Below are 18,307 nucleotides of genomic sequence, written 5' to 3' on the forward strand. Positions count from 1 at the left end.
GAGTTATCATGGTCACACGAATTGTAAATTTAGCAAATGAACTCGTAATGATCCAATATTCTGTTGTTTTAATATTTAAAAAAAATATCATATTAAATATATATTTTTTTAATCAAATTATATTTATACTAATTATATATATTATTTTCAAACTCACAAAGTTAATTATATCATATCATATTAACCTCAGTAACGTTTTAAGTTTTTTAACCAGAAAACATGAGCACTTGAATATTTTTTTATATTCGAATCCACGGCATAGCCTGTAACAATAATCTAGTAAAAGTCACTAAAATGCATTTGGTTAAACGCAGATACCATACCACTATTTATCTTTGCGTTTCAAATTTCAAACGGAAGATATCATCTTTACTATATATAAAAAATAAATAATCATTTTAACAATATTCATTCATCTCATCACGTGCGCATGGCACGTGTGAAAACCATTCGGTGGCACTATAGAACTGAAGATCGAAAAAAAACCGCAGCAGCAAAGAGATCTACAAGCAAAGCAAGGCTAAGCTAAGCTCAGAAGTGGACAATAACACAAAAATGGGAGTGGAGAAACAAGTTATCAGACCCGGAACTGGTCCCAAACCAACTGCTGGTCAAAACGTGACCGTCCATTGCACTGGTTTTGGTTAGCTAGCTCTTTTTTTTGACAAAACCCTATTTTTATTTTCTTATTTTGATTTGCAAGTTAGGAATTCTATTGCTTTCTGTCTGGTTACTGATAAAATCTATGAAAGTATAGAGACTTGGGATATGAGTTTTACAATATTGTGAAAGTTTGGGTTTTTCTATACGGGTTTATGAGATTGTTATCGGGGGTGCCTTTTAATTCGTGGACTTATTAGGGCTAGATGTTGTAATTTAGGGTTTCTCGAGGTGGGTTTTTGTGAGTTTGAGTTGAGGGAGAAAAAGTTTTGATTTTTTTTTTTCTGGGGGTGATACAATCCAGGCAAGGTTAAATTAATTGGTGTCTTTGTATGTGAGTTGCATGACCATGTGATCACGGGGTTCGCATCAGGGGAGTAGTAGAGAAGCATGGGGTGTGAAAGAGCTTAATAGTTATTGGGTGTGTTTATTGTTTGGTGAAAGGATTGGGTTAGATGTTATAATATAAGGGTTTTTTGAGTCGTGTTTGTGATTTGAGCTCAAGGAGGTGAAAAATTTCTCTTTTTTTTTTGTGGGTTAGGGAGATAATGCTTGAAGATTGAATTAGATTGCTTCTGTATTATTGAATAAAGAATTAAACTACAGGAGTGATATTGGTTGTTTTTTTATGCAGGGAAAAATCGCGATCTCTCACAGAAGTTTTGGAGGTGAGGAGGATTGTGTTGTTTTATTTTGTTGCAGTTGTAAACTTTTTTATTCAAAAAGTTGTATTTTTTGTCGTAGGCTTGCTATTTGTGGAGTTGAATTTTGTGTTTCTTATTTGTTTGTTTGATTGTTTTATTTCAGCACCAAGGATCCAGGGCAAAAGCCTTTCGCTTTCAAAATTGGCCAAGGATCTGTCATAAAGGGTAGGAGCCTGGTATCATTGTGTTTGCTACGAATACCAATCTTTTCATTTACTTTCATTCAGTGAAAATAAGCAAGCGTTTGACTATAGGATCATGTGTACTTTTTAAAAGCTATGTTGATGAATAGTAGTGGCTATTTGCTTTCTCTATTTCTTCCCCTCATGATTTTAGTGGTGATGTGAACATGAAAACAATTGACCCTGAGATGGAAGAAATGAAGAAAATCCTAACAATTAGCTGATGCCAGTGCTTGTTTCCCTACTTCGCTCTTCATTATGCCTTTTCTTTTGTGGCCACTAACTCCTCTTTTCTTGATATAGGAAGACTTGCAGATTTTTTCTGGCTATTCTTTTTTGTTTATGAAATAGTACACATGTTAGGTGCACTGATTATATTTTTCTAAACAAGAAAATTCTGGCATTACCAGAAATTTTACTGTCTGCTTTATGGAGGAAATGAAATGCCTATTTCTTGATAGATCCAACTGCATGCTTTCTTTGTGTATTCAATTTCATTACAGCCTTGTAGTTTTCACTGGTTATAAGCATGTTACATATCAAGTTAATAGAATCGCTGCTTTAGATGGGCAATTTGCCTCTGTTTGTAAATGCTCAATAGGATATGTTTTGATGAAGAACTTATTATCCCATTCAATTTATTGCAGGATGGGATGAAGGTGTCATGGGAATGCAAGTGGGAGAAGTTGCTCGCCTGCGGGTATTTCCTTATTATTCTGTATTTTTTCAATGCCGCCAATAAAATGGTCTCTCATGCATCAAGTGAATTAAGAATCACTATTTTGTGGTTTCAGTTGAATTATTGTTGGCAAATGCACGGAACACAATGTTTCTGTGATTGCAGAAAAATCTTACAATTGTCCCTTTGCCTTGTCTGAGCATACGGATTGATATTGTTTGAAATATGTATTTTCATGTAGCTTGCAATTCTAATAGTATCTAGGGATACTTTCCAAATAATTGGCAAATGTTAGGAAATCAATCCTCTCTATTCAATCACTTACCATTATATTATGTAAAAATAAAAATAATCATGCTCTTTTCCTTTCTTCCTCCTTTCACATTCACTGTGGCTCACCATTCACCCATTTTCTTGCTCTGGGCGAGTAATTCTGAGATTTTGTTGGAGGTTACAGTTACCCTTTACTTTTTTATTATTATTATTTGTTAAAATTAAGAACACTTCAAATAGCTGAAACTTTTAACATTTTTCCATCTATACTCTGATCCTTCGAACTGCTTACAAATAGCTACAGCATACTTGTGTGAGCATGCTTCTTGATAGATCAAGAATTGGATTATGTTGCTCTCCAAAGTTTCAATATCTAACACAAATGATCTTCTTGAATGATTTTTCAGTGTTCTCCTGACTATGCTTATGGAGCTGGTGGATTTCCAGCTTGGGGAATACAACCAAACTCGGTCCTGGATTTTGAGATTGAAGTCCTAAGTTTGGAGTGAGTAAATCGTGGGAGGGGACTATTCTAAATAACTTGTCATAGACATGAATATTATCTCCCAGCGTTTGATGAACATGTAATATGTTTAAGATGGAGCTATTTACTCTTGTTCTCTTACTAGGAACAAGATTTGTAGCTTGGTTAAGCATTTCGTCATCTTGAAATGAGCAATGATTTGGTGCCAAGCATTATGAAGCACTCAGTTTTCTCATGTGTTTATGCTTTTGCTCGTGCCACCACATGACCAGATAGGTTGTGGAATTGACTGGAGGTATATTAGCACCATAACATGCACTTTAATCAAACAAGTAATTGGCATCCTTGCCTGCGTTCACCCCGACAGCAAACAGACACCGATGTAAAACTCAGTAGTGTTATGTTCTGTGTGTCTTGCCTTGAAAAATTATGCTGAAGCTCTGGATCTAAGATAGCTTCCGTTTGATACTGTATTCAGTTGGGGTGAGTAAATATTATCTGCATGTGTTTTTTAGTGTTTGGTATTGGGATGGATTTAAAAATATTTTTTATTTGAAAATATATTAAAATAATTGTTTTCTTTAATTTTTTTTTTAATATTAGCATATTAAAATCATATAAAAATATTAAAAAAACATTAATTCAATATTTTTTTCAAGAGTATTTTTTAAAATTACATAGAATGCAAAAATAAACAATGTGTTGGCGAAATCAAATAACAGGAAAAGAAGAAGATGCAATTTTGGTTTTCTGGCAAGTCTTGATCTGAGGCAAGTTTCTTAAATGGAATGGAGTTTTGTTAGGGTGAAGACCTCTGACCTCTAGCAGTGACCTTCACATGACACATCAGTGTCAGCCCTCCTCCCACTGGCAAACGCGCACAAACGCAGAAAAATCGACAGAATTTGGAATGGTTGTTGTTGTTATTTTTAAAAATAATTTTTAGTTAAAAATGTATTAAGATAATATTTTTTTTTAATTTTTTAAAATAATTTTTAAACACATTAAAATAATTTTAAAATATAAAAAAATATTAATTTGAAGAAAAAAATAAAAAAATAAATTTTTTTAAAATAAAAACAAACAGGATATTTTCAACGAAAATTACTGGTTGGTGGGCTGTTCTGAGTTTTCAAACAAAGTGGGCACTTTCAACCAAAAAGTGCCGCAGCTGCAATGAGATGTGGCAGGTAGCCCAGAGGACAAAACACAGAACATGTCCAGTAAGGAAGCATCCCATATAATTCCACAAGTGGCACCCCCCTTGTCAAGTTGAATTGTATGGCATTCTTTTTGCTATATTGAAGTCAGTCAAACCGATACTGCCGATATCGGTCACAAAAAATCACCTTTGAACAAGCAAGCGCACCAACTAGTAGAGCACAGTCAACGATATCCGGAAGTGAGATAGCCGCGTCAAGGTTTCAAGAAGGTCTCTATGTTCTTTCCCTTCTCTCATTCGACTCTCTGTATATAAACATGGGTGATCCTCTTAACACTCATCAACACATCGCAGCTCACTTCTTTCTCCCATATTCACTTTCTTCAATTCTCTGTCAGAATTCCCAATTAATTCAACTCTTTGTTTGATCAATATATCAGCCTTCGAGTATTCCATTAGAAATCATAACATGGGTTTGAAAGGTTTTGCTGAAGGTGGTATTGCCTCCATCATTGCTGGAGCTTCCACACACCCTCTAGATTTAATCAAGGTCCGGATGCAACTTCAAGGTGAATCCCACATCCCAAATCCATCTGCCTTACAATCCTATCGCCCTGCTTTTTCCTTGAGCTCTGCTGCCAACATATCCTTACCAACCACCTTAGGAGTCCCTCCTCCACCCCGTGTTGGACCCCTTTCCATTGGTCTACGTATCATCCAATCCGAAGGTGCTAATGCCCTTTTCTCTGGTGTCTCTGCCACCATACTACGCCAAACCCTATACTCCACCACTCGTATGGGCCTTTATGATGTCCTCAAACATAAATGGACTGATCCGGAGACTAATAACATGCCACTTGCAAGTAAGATAGTGGCTGGATTGATCTCCGGTGCTGTCGGGGCGGCTGTTGGTAACCCTGCAGATGTGGCAATGGTTCGTATGCAGGCTGATGGGCGTCTCCCTTTTGAACAACGTAGAAACTACAGGAGTGTTGTGGATGCCCTAGGTCAAATGTCAAAGCATGAGGGTGTTGTCAGCTTATGGCGCGGTTCAGGTCTTACAATCAATCGTGCAATGATTGTGACTGCATCACAACTTGCAACATATGATCAAGCCAAGGAGATGATTTTGGAGAAGGGTTTGATGAATGATGGGATTGGGACCCATGTTATGGCAAGTTTTGTGGCTGGTTTTGTTGCTTCTGTTGCTTCAAACCCCATTGATGTGATCAAAACTAGAGTTATGAACATGAAAGTTGAGCCCGGAGTGGAACCACCTTACAAGGGTGCATTAGATTGTGCAATGAAGACGGTTAGGGTAGAGGGTCCTATGGCCTTGTACAAGGGGTTTATCCCTACAATTTCAAGGCAAGGACCTTTTACTGTGGTGCTATTTGTCACGCTGGAGCAAGTTAGGAAATTAATTAAAGATTTCTGATTATTACTTATGATGTGTTCAACTAAAAATTCACGTATATTTATTGATTTATTTGTTCGACTTCAATTATACATTGGAATCAATATGATTTTTATTCTCCTTCATGATTTGTCTAAGAGAGTGGTAGAACATGAGTACTGATGAACAATAGCCAGCTATGGTTCTACAATACAATTCCTCAGATCATGATGATCAAATGCTAGGTTCTAAACGTGGCTTCTGAGCTCTTCCTTCATGCTTGAAAGACCACTCGCCTCATCTTCACCTCCTGGGCTCATGGCTAGAAGTTTGCTAGACCTCAGCAGTCAGTTCCTAAGGCATCTATATAGATGATCAGAAGTGGGCCTTAACAGTGACATATGGTTCTCCAGGATGCTACAACGAAGCTCATCGTTGCTAGCTTAAGCTGCTGAGGGTTTCCTGATCATCAGATTAAAGATTAAAATACAGCAAGATATTATCATATATAATGCCAGTTTGGAGCATAGTTAGATTTTACGCCCATTATTCAGCCTGCAAGGAGAGATGTCCCAATGACAAGAGTTCAGCAATCATTCATTTTCACTCTTCACTCCTCGTGGTTTAGCCGCTCTCTCACCAGCCATTTTGCTGGGCCAACTTCTCTTCTACAGCAAGATTTCATTAGCGACATGAGCTCGAAATATTCAGCTCTCGTGGTTTGAACAATGATGCTGCATTATATCCTTGTTGCACGTGAATCAATATGCTGAAACACAGTTTTATTGTCGGGTAGTTCGACACCCAAGTAAAAGTTTGTCTGGCACAGTTACGATTATTTTTTATATTTATTCACTTGGTTGTGTTTGGCATATGTTACAAAATAGGAGGAACAAGTATATACAAAAATAATATAAACATGTTTGATTACTAAAAAAATAATATAAAATAAAATTGTTTGTAGATAATTTTAAAATGAATTTTAAACAAATAAAAATAGTTGCTTTTAAAAGTTTTTTTTATTTAAAAATACATCAAAATAATATTTTTTAAGTTTTTTAAATAATTATTTTTGATATTAACACATCAAAATAATTTAAAAATATAAAATACTAATCTTAAACCAAAGATTTTTTAAGTTTTTAAAAACAAGAATTCAAACACAAAAACTTTAAAAAATATTCTCACTGGGTTGAGTTATCATCAATTCTATTTATAGTAAAACTCAATTTATTTTTCTAGTAATATTACTTTACTAAACATTCCTTTCATTGACTAGATCTAAATATTCAAATTTATCGGAAAATAAGTATTATATATATATATAAATTAAATTAAACAAAATTATTATAGTTAAACTTATAAAATATTATTCATTGAGATATTATTATTTGTTTTTTCCCCTCAATTTAACCTTTTAATAATGAACTAGTTGATTTGTTAGGTTAATACAGCCTTTTATCTTAATTTAACCTTTTTATAATGAATTAGTTTGTTAAGTTAATATGGATGGATTCTATTTATTTTTTTAAAAAAATTTAATTAATCTTTTTTAATTATACTTGTACTTATAGCTATTAAACATTAACCTATTCTCTCATCCGGAATTAGTTGATTGCCAATAAAAGTTATGAAATACAACCTTGCTTGCCCAGTATTTACTAAGTTTATGGAATTATAAAGTTACTTTTTTCTCCTCCAGAAATTAATTATTACTAAAGCTGATTTATAAAAGAGATTCAAACTTTAAGGCCTGCAGTGGGAATTAAAAAGTTTACCTAATCAGTCGAATGCTAAATTATTCTATTTGCCGGACACTTAACAATGAAGATTCAATTCGGGCAAGGAGGCAAGGTGTATAATTAAGCACTAGATTAATATAATATAGTATATACTTTTTGTATTATATTTTATCAAGGCTTTTGCTAAAAAATAACGTGGTATATATATATATCCTCCACTACAAAACATAAAGTATCACACAGGAGGCCACATCACCTTCGAAAACCCCGTTTGCTTATATTGAATCAAGTGGAATATTACAACATTATATTGACTCATTACACACATTTATACCTTCTTTGTTCAACATCAAATATAAATTCTATGGTTACTTGAATCACTATAAATAATTATTTTTATTTTTATATTTTAAAAACATTTTAAAATTTTTTTGAATTTTAATTTTAATTTTTAATTTTAAATTATTCTTTTTAGTGTTTTTAAATTGTTTTGATGCATTAGATATCAAAAATAATTTTAGAAAAATAAAAAATATTATTTTTATTTATAAATAAATTAAAATATTTTAAAAAATAATTATTTATATATTAGTAAATATACTAGGAAATGGATATCAAAAATAATTTTTAAAAAGTAAAAATAAAATATTTTAATATATTTTTAAATAAAAAATTGATTTGATTATTATTTAATTTACAAGCAAGAGAAGAGAGGAACAGTGCCCTTGTATCCTGCAACCCATCTGATGGAAAATTTGGATCATCTTTGATTGCCTTAAAAAGGGAAGACCTTATGATGTTTTGATTAAATATCAGCTCGCCCCCTATGATTCTTGTTCCCTCCACTCTCATGAATAATTTATATATAATATAATTCATCATAATTGATTTTTTATTATATACTTTTAGTATTTATTTTATGGGATTTCTATATACACGAGTGCTATCTACAATTAAAAATTCAAGAGTCAAGAATTTTTTTATTTTTTATTTTTTTGTGTGCATAAGTTGGAGCCGGCAATCGATGCCATTTTAATTATTAGTTAATACAAGGCTCTTTTAATTTATTATATTAATTATTTTTTTCCTGTGGGGTCAATATTGCACTATGGAGATCACCTTCTCTCTGCCTTGAGATGGGCAATGAGTATTTTAATTATTAGATTAGCAAGTAGTAGAGTGGATACTTATGAGCAATGGCACATTTTAATGACTATATGATTTAAGGTGTTTATTATCATTATTGGTATAATTACAATCATATCAAAAAAAAAAAAAAAGACTTGGGCTAGCCCAGCTCAAGCCTTCAGCTCTTGTTTTCTTGAAATGGCAGCTGAGCCCCATGGTGTTTCAGTCCCTTCAAGTGCTCTGGGTGCCATTCCATGGATCTTAGAAACACAAAAATCTAAGAACCTCAAAAAAAATAATAATCACATTATGAAAAGTACAAGGAAGTTTTACAACTAATAGAAATTCAACAGAGTTGTGAGTTAATAGATGGTGTTGTTTTTATTTTAAAATAGAAATAATATCGAACCATTTAAGCTTGGTTAAGTCAGTTAATTTTTTATTAATTTTTTTTAAATTCAGCTGAAATAAAATAAATAATTAAAATAAACTAAAGTCATAAATCATATTATAAAAGTAAAAGGAAGTTTTACAAATAATGAAAAATAGAAACTCAACATAACTGTAAGTAATTATACTATAATTATCAAGTGATGCGTTCCATCAATCTTATATAAGGTTATTAAACTATGTTGATTTATTTAATTTTTTAAAAATAAAAATTATATTAAATTATTTAGATTTAACCGAGTCAATTCCCAACCAATTCTTTTAAAACTCAGTCAAAATCAGGTTCAAAAATCAACTCGCTACATGTCTAATAATTTACATAATTACAAGCTTTTATCATGAAAACTTGAACCCACGCCACGCCTAGGAAGCACGTATATATATCTTCGATGATTCCCTCTTCTTATGCAACTCGAGAGAGATAATTTTCAATGCAATGAATTTGGTAGTGCATACTAAATTTCGGATAAATTATGTGCTAAATCATTTTGTAAATTGCTTTTCATTAAAAAAAAAGCTAATACACAAACGTTAAATCAAATTTATGCTTATAAATAACATCATAATTCGTAAAAAATATGTATAAAAATATTGCCGGTATATATAAACTAATGTGGTGCAGATTTTAAATATAGAATATTGATATTTTCCAATAAATAATGGACTAGAATTCTATTGTATTGCGAGAAAAATCTAAATCACGTGGAAAAAAACTGTTTTGGCTCTGTGAATCTAAGCTTTTTACGTTGTGGATGTGCTCCATTTGGCTTCGTTCTAATTAGGCTTAGGGATAATATGGTCTTTACCATACTATGGTTTGGGTTGCCAAGAATTGTTTTAGTATTCTGAACTAGAGGGGTGAGAAAAAAATCAATAAATATATTAAATTGGAAAAATTAAAAATTTAATTGAAAAAATTAAATCATAAAAAAACTGATTAAATCAATTATTTTATTATTAAAAAAAATTAGTTTAGTTTAGTTTTTATAAGTTTGAAATTAAAAAACCAAACCAAACGAGTCTAGTTAAGAAATAAATCAGATTAAAAATCAAATTGAAAAAAATCCATTAAAAAGTCAAGAAAACCCTTAAAGGCAATATAATTTTTAGTTTTTAATATAAAATAATTAATTTAAATTGAAATCAGTTGATTGAGTTTTAATTTTTAATTTAAAATAATTAAATTGATTCAAAATTGATTGGTTGAAACCAAATTTGACTTGGTTTTAATTTTTTTTATATTTTTATAAAATTTTAATTTAATTATTTTTATAAATAAAGCCTCAACCGAATAAAAAATAATCTCCACTGCTGTGAACCCAGGCTCTCAACGTGCTCGATTTGACCTTGCGCCTGTTCATCTTTGAGGCTCAGGGGTGGTTTGGTCTTTGCTTGGTTGGCCATTGCCTTCTGATGGCTTCAGTTCGTTCTCCTAGTTCTTGTCACAATCTATAAAGCTCATGTTTAACATGATTGTCGTATGGTTGGACCTCAAACAAAATTAAAAACCAATTAGATCTTGTTTACTTGCCTGTTTAAATTAATTATTATCATATTCTTTGGTAATAGCATCATATTAATTTTTATAAATAATCTAAATAATATTTTTAGTTATCATTGTTTTTAAATAGTTTTTCGTATTAAAATATATATCAATAATATTTTTTTTTATTTTTTTATTTTTAAAAATTATTTTTAACATCAGCACATTAAGATAATTTAAAATACTAAAAATATATTAATTTGAACTTAATAAAAGAAATTAAAAAAATTAGCACATCAAAATAATTTAAAATACTAAAAACATATTAATTTAAAATTAATAAAAAAATAAAAAAAAATAATTTTTTTAAAAGCATTTTTAAAATATAAAAACAAACAGACTTTAATAATATAATATCTTAAAAAAATAATTTTTTTTAAATTCTAAATTCAAAACATGATGAAACAGAGAAAATAAGATTTAAAAATTAAGGGTTATTTCTATTAATTATATAACTGAACTAATTTTATTTTATTTTATAGAAAAATTAAATCATAAAAAAAATTGATTAAATTAATTATTTTATTATTAAAAAAATTTAATTTAGTTTAGTTTTTATAAATTTAAAATCAAAAAATCAAACTAAACGAGTTTAGTTAAGAAATAAATCAGATTGAAAATTAAATTGAAAATAATTCATTAAAAAGTCAAGAAAACCTTAAAGGCAATATAATTTTTAGTTTTTAATATAAAATAACTAATTTAAATTGAAACCAGTTGATTGAGTTTTAATTTTTAATTTAAAATAATTAAATTGATTCAAAATTGATTGGTTGAAACCAAATTTGACTTGGTTTTAATTTTTTTATATTTTTATAAAATTTTAATTTAATTATTTTTATAAATAAAGCCTGAACCGAATAAAAAATAATCTCCACTGCTGTGAACCCAGGCTCTCAACGTGCTCGATTTGACCTTGCGCCTGTTCATCTTTGAGGCTCAGGGGTGGTTTGGTCTTTGCTTGGTTGGCCATTGCCTTCTGATGGCTTCAGTTCGTTCTCCTAGTTCTTGTCACAATCTATAAAGCTCATGTTTAACATGATTGTCGTATGGTTGGACCTCAAACAAAATTAAAAACCAATTAGATCTTGTTTACTTGCCTGTTTAAATTAATTATTATCATATTCTTTGGTAATAGCATCATATTATTTTTTATAGATAATCTAAATAATATTTTTAGTTATGATTGTTTTTAAATAATTTTTCGTATTAAAATACATATCAATAATATTTTTTTTTTAAAAAATTATTTTTAACATCAGCACATTAAAATAATTTAAAATACTAAAAATATATTAATTTGAAGTTAATAAAAAAATTTAAAAAAATTAACACATCAAAATAATTTGAAATACTAAAAACATATTAATTTAAAATTAATAAAAAAATAAAAAAAATTAATTTTTTAAAAAACATTTTTAAAATATAAAAACAAACCGACCTTAATAATATAATATTTTAAAAAATAATTTTTTTTAAATTCTGAATTCAAAACATGATGAACCAGAAAAAATAAGATTTAACAATTAAGGGTTATTTCTATTAATTACATAACTGAACTAATTTTATTTTATTTTATAAAAGTATGTTTTATTGGAGAATATATTAAATTTTTTATTTTTATTTTTTATATCAACTCATTAAAATTATTTAAAAAATTAATTTAATATTTTTCAATCAAAATACACTTTAAAAAATGTAGTTCCAAAAACAATACTCTTATATAATAAAAATCATTTTGTAAATTTTTTTATTTAAAAAAATCCGTCTTATAAGCTATACCTCAACCTATTTCGTACCATTAAAATCATTTTATAAAAAATGTTACTCTTAAAAAATAAAAATAATCCAAAGAGAAGAGAGAAAGAGGGGGGGGGGGGCATTACTCAATCAACGGTAAACAAATAACTAATGTTAGGTTAGCTTAACCATAGACAAAGGTCAACTACTATTCTATAACAGTAAAAGGGTAATATGGTCATAAAAACTCTTTAAAATCTTAACATCTCTAAACACGCTCAATTCTTCTTCAGTCACAACTTTCTTGCACTTCTACTTTTAACTGTTCCTTCCTCCCTCCCTCTCTCCTTGTAATATTTCAGTGTTTTTAAGATTTCCTTTTGAGTCAACTCTTGTGTATTTGGATCTGAGCAACGAAAGATATTAGTGTTATTTTTTTCACTGTAAGTGATTGAATTTTAGTTTTATCTTTATGGGTTCTTTTTTCTTGTTTTGAGCCTTCCTGTTTTTGCTTGATGTTTGTTGGATTTTTGTTGAATTTGTCTCTGGTTTGAGTTGTTTTTTTTGTTTTATCTTCTTTTTGCTTGATGGGTTTTCGTTTTTCTGTTTGGTAATTGTGAAAGTTTGGTGCTCTGGTTTGTTTTAAGCTTAATGTTTCCAAATTTCAGTACATGGCGTTTGATGGATTCAGGAGAGAATTTGGATTACCCTTCTTCCTTGATGAGAATAATCAATATAGATAGAGATGCTAATTTCTTTGATTTTGTTCTTTTGGTATCTTCGATAATTTTCATGTGATTAGAAATGCTGAAAGTTCAGCTTGTTTTGGTTATAGTTATCTTTATCATACTTTCAGTTGGTAGAAAATGGTAGAACAAGAAAGCAGGATATGATGATAAGTCTTGTGTTTCTTGTTGATGTCGAGGGAAGTTTATGAAGCTCGGTTATGGAGTACAATTTAGTTGTAGTTTTGTGCTCGTAAACTAAAATCATCTCGTCAAATTCGATAGCCAAGGTTTAAGCTTGTAGAGGTTATTTATGAGTTTCTTCCACTTTTTCACTTCTTATTGTTCACCATCTTATTGCATTTACATCTGATCGCATTTTGTACCATTTAGCTCATGTTTCTTGTTTTTTATGCTATCCTTTGCAGGAAATCTGGGCATATATACTTAAGAGTAGATATCTGTGAATAATTCATTACTGCACTGAAGGAAAACAATATGCCTTGGTTGAGTCCACCAGTTGACGTGATCCGCAAAGTTATGCGTTTGAATTTGTATTGCAGGGTTATTCTGTAATTCACCTTTCCAGTGAACTTCAATCTTTGAGACTCTGGGCTTCTTGTTCCTTACAAAATTGTTAATGGGATCTAATCACTTTTTCATCTTTTATTGTGATTTTTATAGGATTAGCTGAAAAGATAACAAGGAAGCATAACTTTCCTTGGTTTCTCTTTTTGTTCGATCTTCATTCTGTTTTTCCAATTCAAGTTTTCTGCTTCTACCGCGTTTCTTCCTCTTTTTTCTGGTATTCGAAGTCCAGCCCATCTTTGATATTTGTACCGAGCTTTTCCTTTTCCTGCTTTCGATTATTAGGCAATTGCACTGTGTTGTAACCTACATCTGGATAATTTTGAGTTTTAAGCGTTCGAAAGAAGTTATGGTGTGCCAAGCAGCTAGTCAAACAAGATTTCGGGCATTGAAACACGAGAATGGAAGTGCTGGAAAACTAACAATTATAGTTAGAGTTATTGCATGCTATCAACCATTGCAGGATTGTCAGGTTAGTATAAAACATTTAATGCTTCCTTTATTAGTTAACTGTTTGTGTGATGCGACTAGTTAGCAGTTCATAAGAAAGTATTTTTGTCAAAGAATTGACTTGTATATTTTTTTCTCTTAGAGTCCATGGCTTTCTTTTTGCTCCTTATTTGGTGGCGATACTAATTCATTCCTTGTTTCTGGTACTTTTTTGCAGGCTGAATACTTCCGTCATTTGCTTAAACCTGTCACGTAGATTGATTCCACGTTTCTGTTATAGTATCAAGCTGGAATTTGTAGTTTTTCCTTTTCCTTTTCTTGTTCCTAAAAGAAGCAGCAATTAATTCCGCATTGCAAATCAAAGCACAACTCTTGGTATGTTTGCGATTTCTTACCACTGGGTCTGAAGCTAAAATGATAACAGGTTCTTTTCTAGACGCTAAATTATTTTCTCTTTTTTATTTTCATCTACAGGTAACTATTTTGGTTGGATGGTTAAGGCTGAAGGTTCTTGGCTGTTTCCACCACTTTCTACTTGGCAATCTCCAAATTTCAATCGCATGACCACATCCTTGGATCCTGCACAACTACAATGTTTGCCAGCATGTATGAACCCTGGCACTTGCATGACATCTGCAAATATGTCAATGCCAGGGTTAGCAGTTCCTAGCATTCCAAATTTTGAGACACAACAAGGCAATGAAGCCTATGGGTTGCCTCCGTGTGTGCCCCCTCACTTCCAGAATTTTCTTCCTGGTACAAACCCATATGTCAAAGAAAACTTGTCTGTGTTTTCTTATGGGCTTGGTAGGGGAGTGCCAAATCCAATTGTTGGATGCCAGAGAAGGTTCTTCATTTTCGATCAGTCTGGGAATGAAAAAAGGTTGATGTATAGTTCCTTTGGACTTGCTGTCCCAAAACCAACTACAGCTGATGCAAAGCCGATTCCTGGTTATTTGAACTACAAAGAATATGCTTCAAAAATGGACCAGATGAAGCTGAAGTTACACGAAGTATCAGATGAGAACCACTTTAATGGTGAAGAAACTGAGATGCACGAGGACACTGAAGAAATCAATGCGTTGCTAGACTCAGATGGCGATGATTATGATGGTGGAAGTAACGATGACGATAGTGATGATGATGAAGTAAGGAGCACTGGTCACTTTCCCATTCTGATTAAAAGTCACGGGGCACAAGAACAAGTAGAGGAAATAACAGAGGAAGTTACTAGTTCTGATGGTCCAAACAAAAGGCAGAAATTGATCGATGGTGGGTACAAAAAATCATCTCCTGTAAAGACTGCTAGTTCAGTGAAAGTGGAAGGATTTCTCGGATATGACAATGGATATGACAGTGATATGGAATCAAGCTATGCTGTAGGCCAAACCCAAAAGGAGGGACTGGTTTCCATTTTGGGCAGCAAGCAATTTAGAAAGGATAAGATCCATGCAACCTTGAAAATTCTGGAGAGCATAATCCCTGGTGCAAAGAATAAGGAACCGTTGTTGGTCCTTGATGAAGCTATAAATTACTTGAAGTCTTTGAAGCTCAAAGCCAAAACGCTTGGAGTGAACTATCATTAAGTCTCATTTCCTCATTCCATGGTAGCATGTTTGCTAAAAAGTGGAAGGAAGGAAGGAAGAATGAAAGAAAGGTAGCAACCCTAGAATTCTTGGTTTGAATGATTGATGAGTTTGAAATCACTATATTAGCATTTTTTCTCATGTGGGGGCTCTTTTTCCTACTTTCCCCCCCCCCTCAAGGGCTTGTATATAATGGGCCAATAAAAGGAGTCAAGGCTTGTATATAATGGGCCAATAAAAGGAGAGAAATAGTGGGATGATATGCCTGTTATGCTTGCAGAAGGTGAAGAAAAAATGGGTTTTGTTTGTTGACCAGAAATGATTATCTTTTAGCTTTATTGTGGATTAAAGGTTAAAAAAAGTCTCAAGGATTTGAACGCATGGGTTGATTGTAGAGGTGGGCTGTGCTGTAAATGAGGACTTGCTTTTCTTCAAGTGTTGAGAACCCCCATGGATTTAGTGCATGCGCGTTAGGTAATTCGGGTCCCACTATCCACCCTTTCCTTTTCTTTGATTTCATGCTTTTGTCTTGGTCTCTTTAAACTCACACAAATCATGCTGGTATTAAGCTCTCATTAAAAAATAGCAGTACAAAGAAAACTTCTGGTGTGATATACTACTGCGGAGAAGCTCAGTGGTTAATCATCAATTGTTGGGGTCCACTCTTTGATCAAATGTTCTTAATAAAGTCTTGTTTGTTTTCACTCATTCCATCCTGGCTTGCCATGGTCTTGCTCAGTATAGGAACATGTGACCATAGTTATGTAGTGTGAAGTCCTTTAATGCCCTACCATGGGTTTGTCAGATTTGTATGCATTGACACTTGGAGTGTAGAACCATGTGATTGATGGTGGTGGTGGTAGTGGAGTGCTTGAGTTTGAGTATGTTTATCTTTGCTGTTCTTTTGTTGTTCGTCTTCTTGTCCTATGCATCGATGTTTTATGTGTCTGTAATGGATGAAGTGAATAAGATTCTCTTGCTGTGAAAGATGGATGTCATCTTTTGAGTTGTGGCAGATGAGTGGTGTAGGGACAAGTGGATCTTGAAGCTGATTTCATGAATAATGTCTTTGCTTGTGTTCTGCCACTGTAATAATGTGCACTTACGGTGTCAGAAAAATGTGTGTTTTGACGCCATGTTAAAAGATAAAAGCTGGTTCACCACTTCACCATTTTCTTTCAAAGAATGAAACAAGAATTCGGACTTTTCATTGCTTTTCCTTTTAAGACATTGTTACTTTCTATAATTACCTATGGTACATGAAAGAAAGATTCTTGATTAAAAGTAAGATTTACCCTGGCATGGATGGTGAATAATTTATAGTACAAGAATGATAAACCGATAGGAGCGGTGTCATCACATCATATGCCATTTTATAACCCTATTGAACCTCTCGTCCCGTGAGCCCTTTTTTTTTTTTATTCTTTCCTGGTGCCATGTCTTTATTCCTTCAATTATAGAGGAGTACCAAGATGAATGATTTCCTTTTTTTGAATGCCTTCATTGTGGACGAGGATTTGTAGGGATGAGGTGACTTGGATGATCATGAACCATACGGATTTTTATAGGTTAGAGGATCGTTGGGTCTTGGATTAGGAGGTAGGGTTTTTCCCCCCCTTCCTTTATGTAGCGTGTAAACGATTCCCAGTTGCTTGAAGTAGAAGTAACTGACTAAATTATATGTAAGTTAAAAAAACATCATTGATCAAGATGTGTAACACACGTGGAAGTCTTGGCTACCCTTCACTTCGCCTAACCCACCTCAGATGGTGTTAGCAAGGTAGGGTCTCCTCAGATCAAAATCTCTTACAGGGATTGTCCTCGTCACTAAACATATATATCTTCATGGGAGTCTTTATCTATCAAGCCTCGTAACACCTGCGCATAAGTGGTTCATGTTGAGTGCTGCATTACTTTAAGCTAGAAGAAGAACAGCATTATCTTTTTTATTTATTTTTATTAGTGAGATGTTTGGATATTTTACATACATCTTTACTAATACTAAAATTAACAATTATATAAATTTTTAATCAGAGTACTCGTGGAGCAAATCTAAGTTGGAGGTATCTTATCTTGTAAGAAAAAGAAGTGAAAGCACTCTAGTCTAGCTAGGGCTTCTAGGCACAGGTCTGCAAGTCCAAAAACTGGGGCATCCGTCCACATGCAACTCCCATCTTTTCTTGCAAAAGTCCAGTAGCTGCAAACACTTTAAAAGTCCACATGCATGTTATCCAAACAACCAATCGAGCCTGCAAGTAGTCCTTCCTCCATCAAAGTATACATAACATGGATGTAGAGACTAGAGAGTCCTCTACGTAGGATCTGGTCCCTTGCCTATAGCTACCACGTATAGCGCATGCTCTCTGTTGTTTGCATTATGTGGTTCTGACAACTAATTAAAACAGAGCAGTATCGAAGGGAAGAAAAGCTTGTGCGTGAGAGATCAATGTACGCAGGCAAGGACATTCAGTTTTTGTTGTCTTTAGGGTGACTTCGGGCGGCAGTCTAAAGGATGTCAGATACCATAAATGATGCTGATGGAGTGTGTTTTTCAAAACAAACTTAATTTTAAAAATATATTTAAATGAGTTTTATTAGATTTTTTTATTTTTAATATAAGTACATTAATACCATTAACAACAATAAAAAAATATTAATTTAATTAAAAAATACTTTAAAAAAACAAATAAAAACAAAAATAAAAATTGTGCCAAATATCCCTTAAGCATCCCGCAGGAGCTAGGGATTAGGAGAAAGTGTTTGTTACCTTAACTTGAAGTTATGCATACTAATTTTGTTTAGATAACTCATTTCT

The 18,307-nt window shown here is 32.2% G+C and overlaps 3 protein-coding genes across 5 annotated transcripts; all 3 read left to right on the top strand.

Moving 5' to 3' along the window:
- Nucleotides 1-460: 460 nt before the first annotated feature.
- LOC105116911 (peptidyl-prolyl cis-trans isomerase FKBP12) lies at nucleotides 461-3,217 on the top strand. Its single transcript, XM_011014418.1, has 5 exons — nucleotides 461-643; nucleotides 1,295-1,328; nucleotides 1,468-1,529; nucleotides 2,194-2,246; nucleotides 2,906-3,217. Exons 1-5 carry the CDS (start codon nucleotides 556-558, stop codon nucleotides 3,005-3,007), a joined length of 339 nt encoding a protein of 112 aa, XP_011012720.1. The 5' UTR covers nucleotides 461-555; the 3' UTR covers nucleotides 3,008-3,217.
- A 1,257-nt stretch (nucleotides 3,218-4,474) lies between these two features.
- On the top strand, nucleotides 4,475-5,686 carry LOC105116913 (mitochondrial uncoupling protein 5-like). The gene has a single exon (XM_011014419.1). It carries the CDS (start codon nucleotides 4,614-4,616, stop codon nucleotides 5,580-5,582), a length of 969 nt encoding a protein of 322 aa, XP_011012721.1. The 5' UTR covers nucleotides 4,475-4,613; the 3' UTR covers nucleotides 5,583-5,686.
- Nucleotides 5,687-12,424: 6,738 nt separating this feature from the next.
- LOC105116914 (transcription factor bHLH143-like) lies at nucleotides 12,425-16,476 on the top strand. 3 transcript variants are annotated; one of them, XM_011014421.1, is made up of 6 exons: nucleotides 12,425-12,586; nucleotides 13,297-13,928; nucleotides 14,124-14,281; nucleotides 14,381-15,527; nucleotides 15,570-15,673; nucleotides 15,708-16,476. In XM_011014421.1, exon 4 carries the CDS (start codon nucleotides 14,398-14,400, stop codon nucleotides 15,490-15,492), a length of 1,095 nt encoding a protein of 364 aa, XP_011012723.1. In that variant the 5' UTR covers nucleotides 12,425-12,586; nucleotides 13,297-13,928; nucleotides 14,124-14,281; nucleotides 14,381-14,397; the 3' UTR covers nucleotides 15,493-15,527; nucleotides 15,570-15,673; nucleotides 15,708-16,476. The 3 variants fall into 3 exon arrangements, with proteins under 3 accessions (XP_011012723.1, XP_011012722.1, XP_011012724.1); XM_011014420.1 differs by having other exon boundaries at nucleotides 14,381-15,673; XM_011014422.1 differs by lacking the exon at nucleotides 14,124-14,281 and having other exon boundaries at nucleotides 14,407-15,673.
- The last annotated feature ends 1,831 nt before the right edge of the window (nucleotides 16,477-18,307 follow it).

This window comes from Populus euphratica, unplaced genomic scaffold (assembly GCF_000495115.2).
Source record: "Populus euphratica unplaced genomic scaffold, PopEup_1.0 scaffold1111.1, whole genome shotgun sequence".
NCBI lineage: Eukaryota > Viridiplantae > Streptophyta > Magnoliopsida > Malpighiales > Salicaceae > Populus > Populus euphratica.

Bases quoted from the DNA above. Each gene is read 5' to 3' on its own strand.
- LOC105116911 (XM_011014418.1), top strand. From the start codon at position 556: ATGGGAGTGGAGAAACAAGTTATCAGACCCGGAACTGGTCCCAAACCA. The intron at 1,329-1,467 runs GTGAGGAGGATT...GTTTTATTTCAG, and splicing joins CTCTCACAGAAGTTTTGGAG to CACCAAGGATCCAGGGCAAA. The intron at 1,530-2,193 runs GTAGGAGCCTGG...AATTTATTGCAG, and splicing joins CCAAGGATCTGTCATAAAGG to GATGGGATGAAGGTGTCATG.
- LOC105116914 (XM_011014422.1), top strand. From the start codon at position 13,806: ATGGTGTGCCAAGCAGCTAGTCAAACAAGATTTCGGGCATTGAAACAC. The intron at 13,929-14,406 runs GTTAGTATAAAA...TGGATGGTTAAG, and splicing joins AACCATTGCAGGATTGTCAG to GCTGAAGGTTCTTGGCTGTT.
- LOC105116913 (XM_011014419.1), top strand. From the start codon at position 4,614: ATGGGTTTGAAAGGTTTTGCTGAAGGTGGTATTGCCTCCATCATTGCT.